A 16,150-nucleotide genomic window follows, 5' to 3' on the forward strand; every position below is an offset into this window, starting at 1 on the left:
ATCACAGGTTGTGGCTATCTCTGCTCTGTTCCATGGTCCCTCCCTCTGCTCAGCTATATCACAAATGGAGATCACCAGTTATATGTGGCAGTACAGTAGAAATGGATCAGGACAAATTTATTCATTAAAAACACACACACATACATACCAGCGCATCTAGGTGGCACAATGAATAGAGCACTGGCTCTGGAGTCAGGAGGACCTGAGTTCAACTCTGGCCTCAGACACTTGACGCATTTACTAACTGTGTGGCCTTCGGCAAGTCACTTAACTCCAATTGCCCTGCCTTCCTCCCCTCCCCCCAAACCCTCAGATTTGTAGTTACCTTTAGTTTACCTTGTACTTATAAGGAAGACACTTGTAGACGTTTCTCAAATACAGAAAAGCCTCTACTAAGGTCCTCTGTAAATGCCTCATCAAGGTATAGGGATGAACCAGTGTTCTTAAAGCCAGTGCTTGCCATCTCTGGTAGGTTCTACCATGCTGGAGATGCTCTAAGATAGGTTATACTATCTATATACAGAGAAGTTCATCACTAGACTGTTGGTCACTAGCTGATAGAATTCTCTTGACCATGGCCACTTGTGACACCATCTCCTAAATGGGAAGGATTCTGATCCACAGAGGTTGTCCTCAGGCACCTACAAGTTAGCCACCCTGACTTATTAAACCACAGATCCTTAAAGAGTTATTGTGGACAGGAAGACTGCATGGTGGAGAGGTAAGAGTGTTGCATTGGGAGACAGGAAACTGGGGTTCGGATCTTGGCTTAACTTCTTAATGTGGACAAGTCAAGTACCATTCTGGGTATATTTCTACTTCTCTAAAATTAAGGTGTTGGATCAAATGGCCTCTAGCTCAAAACTGGCGATCTTCTGTATATTCCTCCTATTTTTGTGAATAAAAATGTCTGCATACTGTTCCAAAGTTCCTGGCTGGAAGGTAGTCTAATTGAAGGTACTATGGTTGAAGATTCTGCTACCTAGGGCTAGAAGGGCCTCAGAGATCACCTCTTCCAATCCACTCGTTTTGCCCAAGGTGGTAAGTAGCAGAGGTGGGAGTTCAAACTCAGGCCTTCTGACTCCCAAGCTAGTATTCATACATTGAGGTTTATGCCCCTTAAGAAAAAAAAGTCTTTAGAAAAGTTCTTAACTCAGGGGTCTAGGAACTCGTTTCCCTGATACTTTGATAACCACATTTCAATAGGATTGGTTTCCTTTATAACCCAATGTATTTTATTCCTTTAAAAATGTTATTCTGAGAAGGTATTCCCTGACTATCAAAGGGGTCCATAGTATAAAAAAAGGTGAAATACTCTGGCTTTAGAAAGATTAGCAATGGAAGCAATGCTTACTGGGGATCCAGGCTTAATAATATAATAAAGCCTGTGCCAGTCTCCAGTTACTTGCGTCCATCCAACCTGGCTTAGGACTCTCAGTGTCCTGTGGTGGCCTTTCTTGTGGCTTTGCAAGGGTAGAAGGACAGTGAGACACTGGGTTAGTTTCTGGGAGTTTCTTTATTAAGTGGTTATTTCCAAACTACAGTAAGGATGACATCCTGCAATGGGAACAGTGTCAGAAGCCCTGGCCTCATGAGATGACCCCTTCCTGCTGATGCTGTCAGAGCTGTCTTCTTATTGGGTTTGCTTCAGAAGGGCCCTGGAAGGGGTGAGCAGGTTTAAAAACTGAACTGGAAGGCCTCAGTCACATGCTGCTTCCATGCATCAAGGTTAGGCAGTAAGGAGGAGAGGCCCATGACGTGCCATGCTTCCCCATCCAATGCCCCCGAGGTCTGGTAGGAAAGCAGTTGCACTCCTGACTTTGCCAGGAGTCCTAGGAAAAGGAAGAAAGAAAATCTTATTTGTCTGGGGATAAAGAAGTAAAATGAGGAGGTTGGATTCATAAGTTCATAGTTTTAGAGCTAGAAAAGACATTAGAAGCCAAATACACCAACTCCTTCATTTTACCTATGAGGAAACTCAGGCAGACAGCAGGTAAGTGCCCTGACCAGAGTCAAACAGTTAGCAATTGCTTGGGGGTAGGATTTGAACATTTGAACTCAGATCTTTCTGACACTAAATCTAGTATTCTATCCACTGTGCTAAATCCATTATCCTAGAATTCTGGCATTTTAGGGGAAATGGAAGGAGTCTTATGATTCTGAAGACCACAGAGTGGCCTTCCTGTGATAGGCTCCCAAACTTAGAAGTGGCACTAAATTCTGTGGTCTGGTGGGGGGGGGGGTGCTCATAAGAGTACAGATCAAGACTGGGACAGAGCCAGGAAGTCTATGAAAACTTTGGGCTCCACCCCTACAGAGAAGGTCAGTTCTGAGGGATGGTCTATGAGGTTCTTGGCCACCATGCGATTCTGTGACGATGAAGGAAATCAGGAGGATTGAGTTTCCAAGTTAGAACTCCTAGAAAGAAGGTTCTAGAAGAGCCCTAAAGTAACAACATGGTGAATGGGAATGAGGAAGCCTAAGTTCTAGATTATCACTCCCATGGGCAAATTTTACTAGTTACTCAATCTCTCTGGCCTTCAGTCTTTTCATCTATAAAATGAGGGTGCTGGGTCAATTATGTCCTTCTTGGCTCTAAAATTTGGGCTTCACTTGGCTCTGGGAAACACATCCATTGGCTCCCCACGAGTTACTTCTTTTCAATGTCAGTCAGTCTCTTTGTCCACCTTATCCCACAACAGCAGCCCCATGGCAACACATCAGGATCTTTTACAGGGTGTTTAGGATTCAGATGATGACCTCTAGATCTCGGGGTAGAGATACCCTAAGACAAAGGAAAGATGCTGGGGGGAGATAGGAGATATTTAGGGCACCTTGGGCTGACACACAAGCTCCAAGGAGGGCCCCTTCCCACCTCCTTGTGCAATTGAGCTGGTTGGTTGGTAGCCTAGGGATTGTTGGGTCCTGGAAGGTAGTAGGTATCACTCTTACCAATCATGGCGGGCAGCAGTTCTGGGTCAGAGGGCCGGGCCCTGTAAAACAGCAGGGGGAGATCCCGGTGGAGAGGCACTTCTGGTCTGAAGATGGCACCATTGAGCTCTTGCAGGACAGGAGTTGTACCTTGGACTAAACCTACTGCCCTGTAAGGGGCACCTGCCAGGGAGACGGTCAGCAGGCTATCCCCAGGGCTTTGATCCAGGAGGGAGGCTGGATTGTGTGTGGCAGTGACCTGGAGGCAAGAGGCAGCAAAAGGTAGAAAGTCAGTCCCTTTGGATACTGTCTTAACATCCAGTCTACAACTCCAAACATATATCACATCTTAGAACATGGATCCACTTTAAAGAAGCTCTTAGCTTAGGGAGAAGCACAAGGGGGAAGCCTGAGAGTGTTGACCTAGTAAATGTGGCAGTCATGACAGGGCGGGATCAGAGATTCTCCGAGTTAGCACAGACCTTGGAGGGAATCTAGCTACCCCCACACCTGCTCTGCCTACCCACTTCTCCTTACTACACTAAACCCCAGAAGTGGTCATTCAACTTCTGCTTGAAGACCCAAAGTACTGGGGAACTCACTACCTGAGGGAGTCTATTCCCATCTGGGGCAGCTTTAACTGCTGGAATGGTTTTCCTTCTAGTCAGAGATAAAAATCTTTTTCTCCAACTTCTATCCAGTGCCCTTGGTTCTGTCCTCTGAGATAAAAAAGAAATCAAATTGTTTTCCAATGTGACAGTTTTTCAAATACCTGATGATAACTATTAGCACTTACAGGGGAGTGCCAGTGAATATTTAACCACTGGTTCTCTAAAAAAATGTACATGGGACACTTAAGTTTTTTTCATTATTGATGTTTTCTTCTTCACTTTTTAAAGTCTAGACAATTAACAAAACAATAACTAAAGCTCTGGTCTGTGCAGTTTGCTGATTTTTGAGATATAAATGTTCACACTGAAAATTTAACAATTGGTTCCTGACCAGTTCTCCAGCATGCCTCAGACTACATACTATGTACAGGCATCCTAGGTGGCAAAACGGATAGAACACTGGACCCATAGTTAGGAAGAACCGAGTTCAAAACTGGCCTCAGACACTTGCTGTGTGACCCTGCGCAAAACACTTAACCTATCTGCCTCAGTTTCCTCATCCGTAAAAATGGGCATAATAGTAGCATCTACCCCCCAGGGTTGTTGTAGGGATCAAATGAGATAATATTTGTAAAATGATCTGCGAGAACTTCAAGCGTAACCAATTCTCAATTTCTTAAATATCTCCAGTTCTTCCAACTAATCATCGTATGGCATAATCTCAGGCCCCTAATCATCCTGGTCTCTTGTCAATAGATGCACTTCACAGGACAATACATTGAGAGCTGGAAGGCACCTTACAGGCTCCTGAGTCCCATCTCCTCATTTTATAGAAGAGGAAGATGAAGCAACAAGAGTTGCTCAGAGTTACAGAGCTAGTAAATTTAGGAGGCAGGATTTGAATCCAGATCTTACTGGCTCCAAGTACAGTGATCTATGCATTTACATCAAACTGTCTCTTTGCTAGGGTCTCTTCCCAAATTCTGCTGGAAGTGGAGGCATCTTTGGTGTGTGTGGGTGGGTTAGGTAGACCAGGGCAAGTCACATCATGACCAGCACTCCCTCTTTTTAATTCTTGTACAATATTTCTAATTCGAAACTACTTTTAATGTTTGCATAGACCCAATTTAACTTGCATAAAAGTATGAGAAAAAAAGAGAGATTACAGGGAAGAGGGGAAGGGGGGAATCCCAAAACCCAGGTCAGGGCAATTTCCATACAGTGTTGATGGAAGCCTTTTGTTTATGGATCAGAGTAGATGTGGTTCAGGGGACATGTCAGATTTCGGGAAGGATGAAAGAAAAGGGAGATGTCTTAAAATGAGACTGAGTAGTGCTGCCAAGACATTCTGCTATTGAGTACAAAGCGTTAATAATGCCAAGGTACTTCTCAGACTGAGGAAGAGAGAAATCTGCAAGGGCAGGAGACCAAACCCTCAGGGAGACAGGACGTACATTGAGTCCGGCTTCTTGCATCAGAAGCTTGGCATTCACCAAGTTTATTTCTGCCTGGGAGGTTGTTTCCTTTAGGAGGCCGACAATGACTGCAGGGCTCAGAGAGTTTCCTGCGTTCTTCAGAGATGAACCTGGACACAGAGAAAAGGTCAGTGCAATGTATGTCTAAATGGCATGTAAGAGCTGCCATTTTGTTTGGAGAGTACCCAGGAGATGTGCTCTGAAAATCAGAGATGGATAAAGAAATGTGTGCTACCCTGTCTAGCCCTGGTGAGGGGGTTGGTTCTGGGCAAAGGCAGCAACTGCCTGCAAGGTAACTTGGCAAGTAGTGCCAGCCCCATGCCAGTGGGTGGCTCTGGCTGGAGGCCCCAGTACCTCCCAGGTTCCACCTTTATCTTTTTCTAGGTATGTTGTCTTCCCTTCCTTCCTGAAGGCCTGATGCCATCCCTGGACAAAAGCACAAATCCTGGTCTAAACCACAAAGCTCAGTGTCTGCCAGCTTCATCCTCCAAACTGTACTTTTACCAGGACCACCAGGCTACTCCCTGTCTTAACCCGCTGGCTTTTGGCCACACTGACAAGGCAGTCAAGTTCTAGACCAGCCAAGGCAATGACCCCATAGGAACATGAGGGAAGATCTGGCTGATGACAAAAGCTCTGGGTCTTGCAGAAGATTCATCAGTATGCAAAGCTAGGGATCAGGTACTTAGAAGATTCTGGGGATGACATGACTACTATCTTCAAATGTCTGAGATATTTCTATGAGGAAAGAGATTTAGACTCGTCCTGAAGCTCCAGAACAGAGCTAGGACCAGAAACGGAAATCACAGGGAGGCAGATTTTGACTGGGCCAGTCATGTAACCTCTGGGTACCTTAGTTTCCTCATCTGTAAAATAGGGATAATTGTAACATCTACCCTCTCAAGGTTGTTATGAGGATAAAATGAGGTAACATTTGTAAATCACTCTGTGAACCCTACAGAGTTATATCACTGGACCTATTACTATGTAACACCATACATACTAATACATCATGTTATCATAGATTTCATTATAATATTAATGGTGATAACTATGGTGAATATGATTTCAGCAGCCGCTCGGTTACATGACTCTCCTCAGCTAGTCTATAAAAACCCTACAGCTCTCTCAAAGCCCCCTCATACAGTATCATCCAGCAGCTCACCGCCCATTCTTCAGCTCATGCTGTTTTTGGACAACATGAACTGTTAGGACGCTTTCCTTCAACTTAGTCAAGATCTGCCAACCTGTGAATTTATCCCTGGTCCTGGTCTCTGGAGCTTCAGAGAACAAATTTCATTCCCATTCCTTCAGATGTGAGAAGTCAGCTCTGGTTATCACTTAAAGCACCCTTTATCTCGATGAGTTACTATTAATAGTACTAACAACAATAAAAATGAGTATTCTTTGAGTAATAATACTGATAGTGGTAGTAATAATGATAAAATATTTCAAGTTTAAAAAATTATTCTGAAATATGGTTTCCAGATTCCAATTTATCCTGGCCACTGTTTTCTAGACATACTTCAGTATCCTCACAATATTTCTGATGTGTTCTGATCAGTGCAAGCCCAGGGGAACTCTTACCACCATTGTTTTATAAAATTGACCTCTATTAATGCAGTTTAAGATTTCAAGGGTTTACATTCATACCTGTTAGATTATAATCTCATTAATTTTTGGCCCTTCTTTCCAGTCTGTTAAGATACTGGGTGACAGAATTGTAACCACAAAAGATATCACCCATTTTTTTCTAGCTTCATGTCACCAGAAAATCTGATAGGTAAGGCCATCTACACTTTCGACTAAGTCACTGGTAAATATGCCAAAAGAACCACAGAAAAAACTCTTATGGCGCTGCCTTAGAGACATCGTTCAAGATTGCTACCCTGTTTAAAAGAATCCATAAGAACCATTCCCTAAATAAAAGAGTCGTGTATCTGTTTCGGAAGCTAGAATTTATACGAGAGGTTTTCTCACGGCAGGCTAATTCCCTTTCCCACCCTCTTTACTGCACCTCAGTTCTTTTAGTAAGACAAAGTAAAGTCTGGACTCACCTTGTGTCACTACTTGGATGGTCCCTCTGGGTGATCCAGCCCAGGCACGAATCAATGTGCCCAGACCTTCTGCTAGACCGATCCAGGGCTTGGTGCTTGGGGAGAAGGCGGTGGTAAGGGCCTGGGCATTCACCTGTAAAGGGAAGAAGGAAGCAAGGGCTGAGGCTGATTAAGGTCATGGTCAGCTCAGTTCAGCTCAGAAGTCAGGACCTTCTGGATGGAGACAGACCCATAGAGAGGTGACAGAAGGTGAATACCAAAACATGAAGCCTCCCTTTGCTCTGTCTGGACGCAATAATTCATCATATTGGCTCATTCCTTCCCAAGGAGTTTGGGAGAATCGGGTTGAGGATTGAGTCACATATTCTGAGAGCCAGAAGGGACCTCAGTTGCCATCTAGTCTAAACCACACATGAAAAGAGGTATCTCCCTATAACAGACCAGACACGTGGTCATCTAGGCCCTACCTGAAGCCCTCCAAAGAACCTACTACCTCCTGAGGCAGCCCACTGCACTCATGGACATCAGGTTCCTTCCTTTTGTTAGTAAGGTTTTCCTGCTATCAAGACTCTTTGCAACTTCCTTTGGCACCAGTGAAGAAAAAAATCCGATCTCTGTTCTGTCTGTGAGTCCTGCAAACACTTCCAGACAGCTATTTGTCCCTTGAGTGTTCCCTTCTCCATACCTCCCCTAAGCTAGAAGCATAGTGTCTACTCAGGCCCTGATCCCATTTGATCAGCTTGGGAATTTAGACCCATCCTGTTTCTGACCTGGCCTGGTCTGCCTGTCCTTTGGCAATCTGGTGCCCCACTCCATCTTAGGCTCACCACCATGTTAATGATGAATTTAGTTCAGATGCTTGATTGGCACTGCCCACTGAAGTTCTTGGCTCCAAGAGATCTGCCAGCCTCAGTCTCTCCAAAGGAGCTAGGATTATAGACAGGCACCACCACATCTGGTCTCATTCTTTTTCTAAAAACTGTGTGTATATGCACGTGTATGTGTGTGTGTATGTAAGCTATATGGTCACTGTAGCTGAGAAAAGTGGCAAAAGAAAAGCCCCTTACTAAGGAGAATCAGTCAGTCAATATACAAACATTTAAGCATCCACTGTGTGTCAGGGACTATGCCAGGACATCCCCCTGGGAGGGGGGGCATGATAGCTATCTTTACCTAACTAAAAGGCTGTTGTGTGAAAGAAATCTGTTCTATTTGGACACAGAGGGAGGAACTTGGAGTAAAAGAAGTTGAAAAGGCAGATTGAGGTTCTATGTAAGAAGAAACTTTCTAAGAATTAGTTGTTTGGAAGTAGAATAAGTTGCCTTGGACACAGTGGGTTCTTCTCCATTGTAGGTCTTCACCCAGAGATTGGCTGACACTACCACTGGTCGGGAATATTGTAGAGGGTATCTTTGGTCAGGCACAAGTTGGATTGAATATTATTATATTCTGTAATTTTTTTCGGAATGTTTATTTATTTTTAGTTTTTAACATTCATTTCCACAAGATTTTGAGTTCCAAATTTTCTCCCCATCTCTCCCCCCCAGCCTGAGATGGCATGCAATTCTGATTACCCCTTCTCCCAGTCTGCTTTCCCTTCTATCACCCTCCACCCCTTCCCCCTTACTTTCTTGTAGGGCAAGATAGAGTTCTATATTCCATTGCCTGTGTATATTATTTCCCAGTTGCATGTAAAAATTCATTTTTTAACATTTGTTTTTAAAACTTTTGAGCTCCAAATTTTTTCCCTTCTAGACTTGTTATTATTGATAAGAGTCTGGGAAAGGAAATAGAATGACAGGGGAACCTGAAAGGATGAGAGGAAAGAGGGAAACCCACAATGGAGGAAACAATAGAACTCCATGACTGACTGACTCCTCTGTTCTTCCATAGCCAAACATGATGTCTGAGCCTAGTTGTCTGAGGGATGAGAGACAATCAGGAGAAGAGTTGTTAGCAAGCAGGGGAGGAAAAAAATTATCTTTCATAGCACCAGAGAGAGGACACCGATGGATATCCTGGCCCCGGGTCTCTTCCTCTTGTAGCTTCTTCTGGATAGGGGTTATGCATGAGGAAGTTCACAAGGCTTACCAGCTTGGTGAGCAAGATAGAGCCAGTGAGAGTGTTCTCTAACTCTGTTCCCATTCTCCTTCCTGCAGGAGTTAATTTCCCTGACCTGCAGTCATGAGTTTTCAACCACACACAAGTCACCCAAGCAAGAGGTTTCTGGCCCCAAAGTTGGCTGAGTAACAGGGGGCGGAGCCTTTGACAGAGACCCTGGGAAATGGCACTCCTTCTGTGCCTAAGAGTACAATGTAGCAGGGTTGAATCTTTCACGGCCTCCTTCCCTCCCTCTCCCACCCACATCAAGCCTATCCATGGCCCAGACCCAAGGAAGGAGAGAGACATTCTCTACTCTCCCTGGTCAGGCACCTCCCCCAGAATGTGGGGAGGGAGAATGTGTTTCATTTATCCAAATCCCCAGACTGGGCATTGGTCCCAGGTCGGCCCCCATGTCTCCTCTCCCTGCTGCTTCTAAGCCCAGACTCTTTTGTTCTGCCACCTCTTCATTCCCCTCCCCTTTCATCTCCACTCCCCCAGCCAAGGTTATACTTACAACCCCAGACAGAGCCTTCCCCTTCACCATGTCCACAAACTGAACTGCAATTTCTTCCCCACACCGGCTCTGGGCTTCCTTGGTGCTGGCGCCCAAGTGGGGGCAGCTGATGACCTTCTCGTGGTTCACCAGGGCCAGGTCTCGAGGGGGCTCCTACACAGAAAAGCCATTTCCATCTCAGATTAACCCAGATCAAGAATAACAAAGAAACAGCAGATATCCTGTGCCACCCCCTGCCCCAATAATGAGAAAAAAGAATAAAAAATAATTCCATTCACCAGGTGAGTGGCCTGCCTGAGAGAAGTGTCTGGTTGTACTCCCTGGAACCACAGACACACTGGCCACGGACCTAGAAAACATCCACGGAGTGGACTGTGTGCAGCAGAGATCTTTCCTGGAGACTTAGTTGTCTCTATCATCTTGGTGATTTCTGTAGCACCTTAAAGTTTGTAAAGGACTTCACAAATAAAACCAAAACCTCTTTCCTGAAACCCTTCCTTCTCTGAATGTTTATAGCCCTGAATGTCTCATCATATACTACCTTGGTTTTTAGTTAATTTTTAGGTGGCTATTTCTTTTGTTTTTTTTTAAATCTTTTTATTGAGGTAAGCAGCAGGAACATTATTATCCTTATTTCTAAAGTTGGAGTCAGGAATACCTGAGCTGGAATCCTGCCTTGGTCACTTACTAGTTATGTGACTCTGAGACAGTCTCTTAACTTCTTTCTCTGTGCCTCAGTTTCCTCATCTGTAAAATGAGGTGAATAAATAGCCACTACCTCCCAGGATTGTTATGAAGATCAAATGAAGTAACTTATGTATGGAGCTTTGCAAACCTTAAAGCCCCATATAAATGCTAACTGTTGTTATTATTATTTACTATTATTAAGTTAAAGAATCTGGACTCTCAAAAAGGATAACACAGTCAGTTGACATCTGACCCAATGCCTGGCTGAATTAATGACAATAAAACCAGATGAGCACAAGCAAATGAAGAAGGAAGAGAGATGATGGGTCAACAAACACTACTGAGTATGGACCCAAGTGGATAAAAATAATTGGAAAATAGTTAACAAAATAAATAAAAACACACAGAACACAGATAATATTAGTGTGTGGCTTTCTAGGTCCATATGTGGCCCCTATTTCTACCGGAGGTTGACACCATTGCTCTAAAGGAAGGGGGATCCTGATTAGGGGAACCCCTTGTACCCATGTAAGTTGAAATCTTCTTTATAACTTATAGTACTAGAGAATTTCCTAGAGCACTAAGGGGCTAACTGACTTGTAACTAACTAACAGCCTCATACAGCTGGTATGTGTCAGAGGGAAAGACTCGACGAACCAGGTCTTCCCGGCTAGTTCTCTATCCACTATGCTAAGGTGCCTCTCATTACCACTGCTTGCCCATTTTGCTTATGGGCTCCTGAAGATACTCAGTTGGCTCTGAAAGTCAGTACGCCCAAGGGAGCTGCCCACCAGAAAATAGGTAACCCTCTCCAAAGGCCTGTCCCAGTCTGAGGCTGGGGGAGCAAGAATGGAGAAGAGAGGCTAAGTTATTTTTACTTGTTTTGGATCAATACCAGGCACTTTGGATACAGATACTCCATTTCCCACATTCCCACACCATCCTACAGATTTTGGTCCTTGCAATACAGTCACATTAGTGAATGCTCTAGGGACAAAAAATGGGGTTGCATTCAGCCTTTGACTTGTCTTCCTTGCCGTTCCACACTAAACATGGTACTTACTTCTGTGAACACATCCAGGGCAGCCCCGCCACACTGGCCTGATTCCAGAGAGCGTAGCAAGGCTCCCTCATCCACAATCCCTCCCCGAGCACAGTTCACCACACGGACCCCCTTCTTGCACTTGGCAAAGGTGTTATCATTCAGCAAACCTAGGAAAGAGGAAGAAGGTTTTCCCTTGAGCTGGGCTGCCTTCTCTGTCCCCATCTTCTCACCAAGACCCCTATGATTCCTCAGATGCCTTCACTATGGAGATGTACTTTTCTTCCATTATATTTGAGTTCCATTTCCCAGATACTCAAGTCCCTCCTGCTGAAGAGCAGCCCTCCCATCTTTACCCAAAAGACTTCGGGTTGTCCTTATTCCTTCACACCTGGATTACTGCAAAGGGTCTATGTGTTTCAAGTCTTCCCCTAAATGCCAGCCATCCTCTATTCAGCTGGCACAATAATTACCTTAAAGCACCGGTCTGACCAAGTCACCAGCCCCAGCCTACTCAATAAAACTCCAGTGACTCCTAGTCACCTTCAGGATCAAATTTAAAATCCTGTTTGGCATTCAAGGCCCTTCATAGCCCCCACCCCTGCTTTCCAGTCTTCTGACACCTTATCTAGTCTCCCCAGCCGTTCTACAATCCAAAGGTTTCTTTGTTCTTCTTTCTGTTCCTAGCATAAGATGTTTTATCTCATGACTGTGCATCTTTTCTGTCCCTCATGCCTTGAATATTCTACCTCCTCAAGTCTACTTCCTGGCTTCCTTTAAGACCCAGGTAGATTCCCACCTTCTACAGGAAACCTTTGCCATTCCCCATCAATGCTAGTGATTTCTTTCTGTTGATTATCCCCAACTTATACTTTGTACCCATGTGTTTCCATGTTTCCTTTCCATTAGACCATTAGATCCTTGAGAGCACCTGTCTCTTACCCTTTTTTTTTTTTGCTATCTGCGCATATCCTTGATACATAGCAGGTATTTAATAAATGTTTGGCTGACAGACCAGTGCAGTCACCTGGTCTTCTGGAGCCTGTGCCCTGCCCAAGACAAGAAGACTTAACAGCCTACCTGTTGTTGAAGGCAGAAGAGGAGTATGTACAGTGATGAAATCACACATGGGCCATATCTGCTCCAGGGGCAGTTGCTGAACACCAAAGGATGCTGCAATCTCTGGAGAGATGATGGGATCGTATCCCACTGTCTGAAAAGGGAAACAGAAGTAGAAGGTAAAGAAGGGGAGGAGGGAGAGCAGAGAGAGGGATGAAAGGGAAAGAAAGAGGCCAAGTGAAAAAGAAGGGGGAATGATTATGTATTATTTTGTACTGGCTATCAGTTTGTGTTATATCTCCCTATCAGGTACTAGTCTATGAGGATAGGGCCTATATTTCGAATCAATCAAAAACCCATCTATTAGGTGCCTAATGTGTGCAGAACACCATTCTTGGTTCTAGTGGAGGTGAAAAAAATTATATAAAACATGGCCCCAGTCTTCAAGGAGCTTATGTTCAAGCAGTCTTATTTAATGCTTGGAATCTGGTATAAGACTCTGTATAAATAAAGGAAGCTCTTAGTAGGCATTTACTGAATGAAGAATATATTTCCAAGACCTTCTGAGCACTCATCCTATGACTTTATCCTATTTCCATATGATGAGTGGAGACAAAGGAGAGGCATTCCTAGGAGCCTTAGGAATTGAATAGAATCATTGTTCTTAGGACAGGTATCAGAGATCACATAAGTGACAGTGACCATATCAGAATGATTCAAAATATAGTCTCTGCCATCATGGCGTAGTATCTAAGAGAGAGATACAACACATCCACTGATAATGTCAGTATGAAATAATACAAGATTGTGATCAGTGCATAGATGAGGTACACGCTAAATGCTTTCTGAGGGCATCTATAGTGTAACCCTATAGAGAAGGGGGAGACAAAGTTTCCAATCAGTGTGGAAAATCTAGGACCCATCAAGTCAGAGAGGGAATAAATAAAGGGGAGAAACCCCTGGAAAGCATCATTCATGGCACCCTACGCCTTTGGAGATAAGGGAGAAGAAATAATTGTACTTGTTTGGATTTCAGGGAGGAAGAGTAGGAGGGAGGGAGAGAGACAGAAACAGAGAGACAGAGAAAGAGAGAGAGAGAGAGAGAGAGAGAGAGAGACAGACAGACAGACAGACAGAGACAGAGACAGAGACAGAGACAGAGAGAGAGGCCAACCCCATAATGATCCCTAGCCAGAGGGTCATACTAGGGCTTATGGAGCCGGCTGACTCTTTGCCAAAAATGTAGTAAGTAAGCTCAGAAAACACTACTGATTACCAAGAGTTTCCAGGAAGGAGGGGCCCTGATATTACAAGCCCTCTCTGTTTGCAGACTAGTAAGCTGGCTAAAACAATGACCCAGTTCATTTCAGCTTTGAGGGAGAAGAGAGGGGTGTGTGAGTGCATGTGTGTATGCATGAGTGTGTGTGTGTGTGTGTGTGAAACAGGGGAGTGGATAGTGAAGGCCATGATTCCTGCCCAAGCGCCCTTAAATTCAGAGCTGTATTCCCAGGGCCTTTTCATGAAAGGAGTCAAAAGTAGTGGGAATACTGATGCCAGAGTGAGGAGTCCACCAAATGAAATTTCAGGCAGTGGATGTTGGTGGTAAATTGCAAACTATATGGACAGAGCAAGTGATATGCATTTTCCAAAAGAAAATGAAAAAGGAAAATTTACCAGCTTTTTTTTTCTTCTCACTCTTTTTTTTTCCTTTTAACACCTGGACTTTAAGCATCAGTTCTGTGTGATTTCCCAGAAAAGAGGAATCATGACCCTCCCTCCAAATACTCCACTGGGGACTGATATTGTAGGTTGCCCACCACCTAGTTAGGTCCTTTTCCCTGCTCTGTCCCTGATTCCCTTAAGCAAATCACACCTTCATTCTCTGCCTGAGCTACTGGATAAGGGCAAGGGCATCTTCAGTTCTCTGATAATCCTTGACCCAAACATTCTTTAGTATTATAGTTTCCTATTTAAATTTGAATCTTTTCTATAAGTTTTATTTTTGTTGTTTTACCCTCTATTAATTATATTAATGTTTATAAATATGTACTTATTATAAATATATATTATTTATATAATGTATTTAGTCAGAAAAGGATGTGTTTATAAAGTTGACATTTGCTTATAAGGTTTTTGTTCTTTAGCATATGGTCAACATTTGTAAAGATGCCTTAAATAGCTGAGAAATTTGTATACACCATACTCCCAGCCACTCAGGCTTGCAACCTAGATTTCATCCTCAATTCCTCACTCTTTCTCAACTCCATATCCAATGATAGCAAGGCCTGATGATTTTACCCTTACAACATTCATGTATGCTTCTTTCTCTCCTCTGAAACTGTGACCATTCTGGTGCAGTCTCTCACTACTTTATGCCTGGACTATTACAATAGCCTGCTGGTGAGTCTAACCTTTACCTATACCAGTTCATCCAACTCAACTGTCAAATTTATCTTTCTAAAACATAGGTCTGACCATGTTATTCCTCTATCTAAACTCTAGTGGCTTCCAGTCACCTCCACGGTCAAATTTAAAACCCTCCATTTGTATTGAAAGTCCTTCATTATCTGTCCAACTACTATCTTGCCCCTGCCCTTTGCCCCCAACCCCCACCATACTCTGTGAGCCAGGGACATTGGCTTCTTTGCTGTTCTTCCCACAAGACACTCAATTTACTGCATTTGAGCATTTTTCGCCGGCTATACCTCATTTCTGGAATTCTCTCCTGCCTCCTCTTTGCCTACTGGCTTCCCTGGTTTCCTTCAAGTTACAGATAAAAGTCCATTTTCTATGAGAAGCCTTTCCTAATTTCCTTAATTTTAGTTTCATCTTTCTGAGATTATCTCCAATTTATCCTGTCCAAATTGTGTTAGTACATAGTTGTTTGTATGTTGTCTCCCCAATTAGCTTGTAATTCCCTTGACAGCAGGGACGGTTTTTTTTTTTTTGCATTCCATTCCCAGTGCTTAGCACAGTCCCTGGAACATAGTAGGAGCTTAAGAAATCCTTATTGGCTGACTGTTCATATTCATTAATGGCCAGAGATCTATCATATTTAACTTTTCTAATGATCTACTCAAGTCTTTTAACTTCTTTCCTGTTTATATTTTCATTAGATTTACCTAGTTGTAAACACACATATAGGTAATTCATATTAATCCATTATTTATCATGATTTTAATTTAAGCATAATACATACTTATCTATTTTGGTTGTCTATTTTTTACTTTTGCTTCAAGGATATGATTGCTTGAGGCACAATAAATTCTGATCCAAGCAATCCTGAATTTTAACTTGGTGTGGATCTTTAAGTTTTATGTATGTTTCTTTCTTTATAAAGATCGTTGAATTCTGTTTCTAATCCAGTTTGCTACTTTCTTCCACTTTGTGTGTGAGTTCATGCCATTTACATTCATGATTATGATTGTTAATTGTGTTTTTCCCCTTCATCATAACTTCGTCTAATTTATTTCCTCCTATATAATTCCTCCATCTCTCCTTATAAAGAAGAAGGTTCAGAAAGAGAAGGAATGTGACCAACACTCAGAATTTACACTGGAAGTTGTCCAATCCCACTGCTATCCTCTTCCTCCCTTTTCCTAGCCAAAATCCTGATCATTGGTTCTTGTACTTTTTATGTCTTTTTAATTCTTTGTTTATCACACTCCCTC

The 16,150-nt window shown here is 43.3% G+C and overlaps 1 protein-coding gene across 2 annotated transcripts in view; it reads right to left on the minus strand.

Moving 5' to 3' along the window:
* Window positions 1–1,497: 1,497 nt before the first annotated feature.
* The window catches only part of PHGDH (phosphoglycerate dehydrogenase), a 32,055-nt gene continuing 17,402 nt past the window's right edge, over window positions 1,498–16,150 (minus strand). For both annotated transcript variants that reach the window (XM_069090210.1, XM_069090211.1), the window contains exons 6-12: window positions 12,501–12,633; window positions 11,442–11,590; window positions 9,692–9,844; window positions 7,075–7,207; window positions 4,997–5,127; window positions 2,953–3,190; window positions 1,498–1,832 (exon numbers count right to left, since the gene is read on the minus strand). In XM_069090210.1, coding sequence (XP_068946311.1) covers window positions 1,678–1,832; window positions 2,953–3,190; window positions 4,997–5,127; window positions 7,075–7,207; window positions 9,692–9,844; window positions 11,442–11,590; window positions 12,501–12,633 — 1,092 coding nt within the window. In that variant the 3' untranslated portion in view covers window positions 1,498–1,677. The remainder of the gene's footprint in view (window positions 1,833–2,952; window positions 3,191–4,996; window positions 5,128–7,074; window positions 7,208–9,691; window positions 9,845–11,441; window positions 11,591–12,500; window positions 12,634–16,150) is intronic.

Source organism: Petaurus breviceps, unplaced genomic scaffold (assembly GCF_028583685.1).
Source record: "Petaurus breviceps papuanus isolate PSGF00001 unplaced genomic scaffold, PetGlider_PUasm1.0 186, whole genome shotgun sequence".
In the NCBI taxonomy this organism is placed as follows: Eukaryota; Metazoa; Chordata; class Mammalia; order Diprotodontia; family Petauridae; genus Petaurus; species Petaurus breviceps.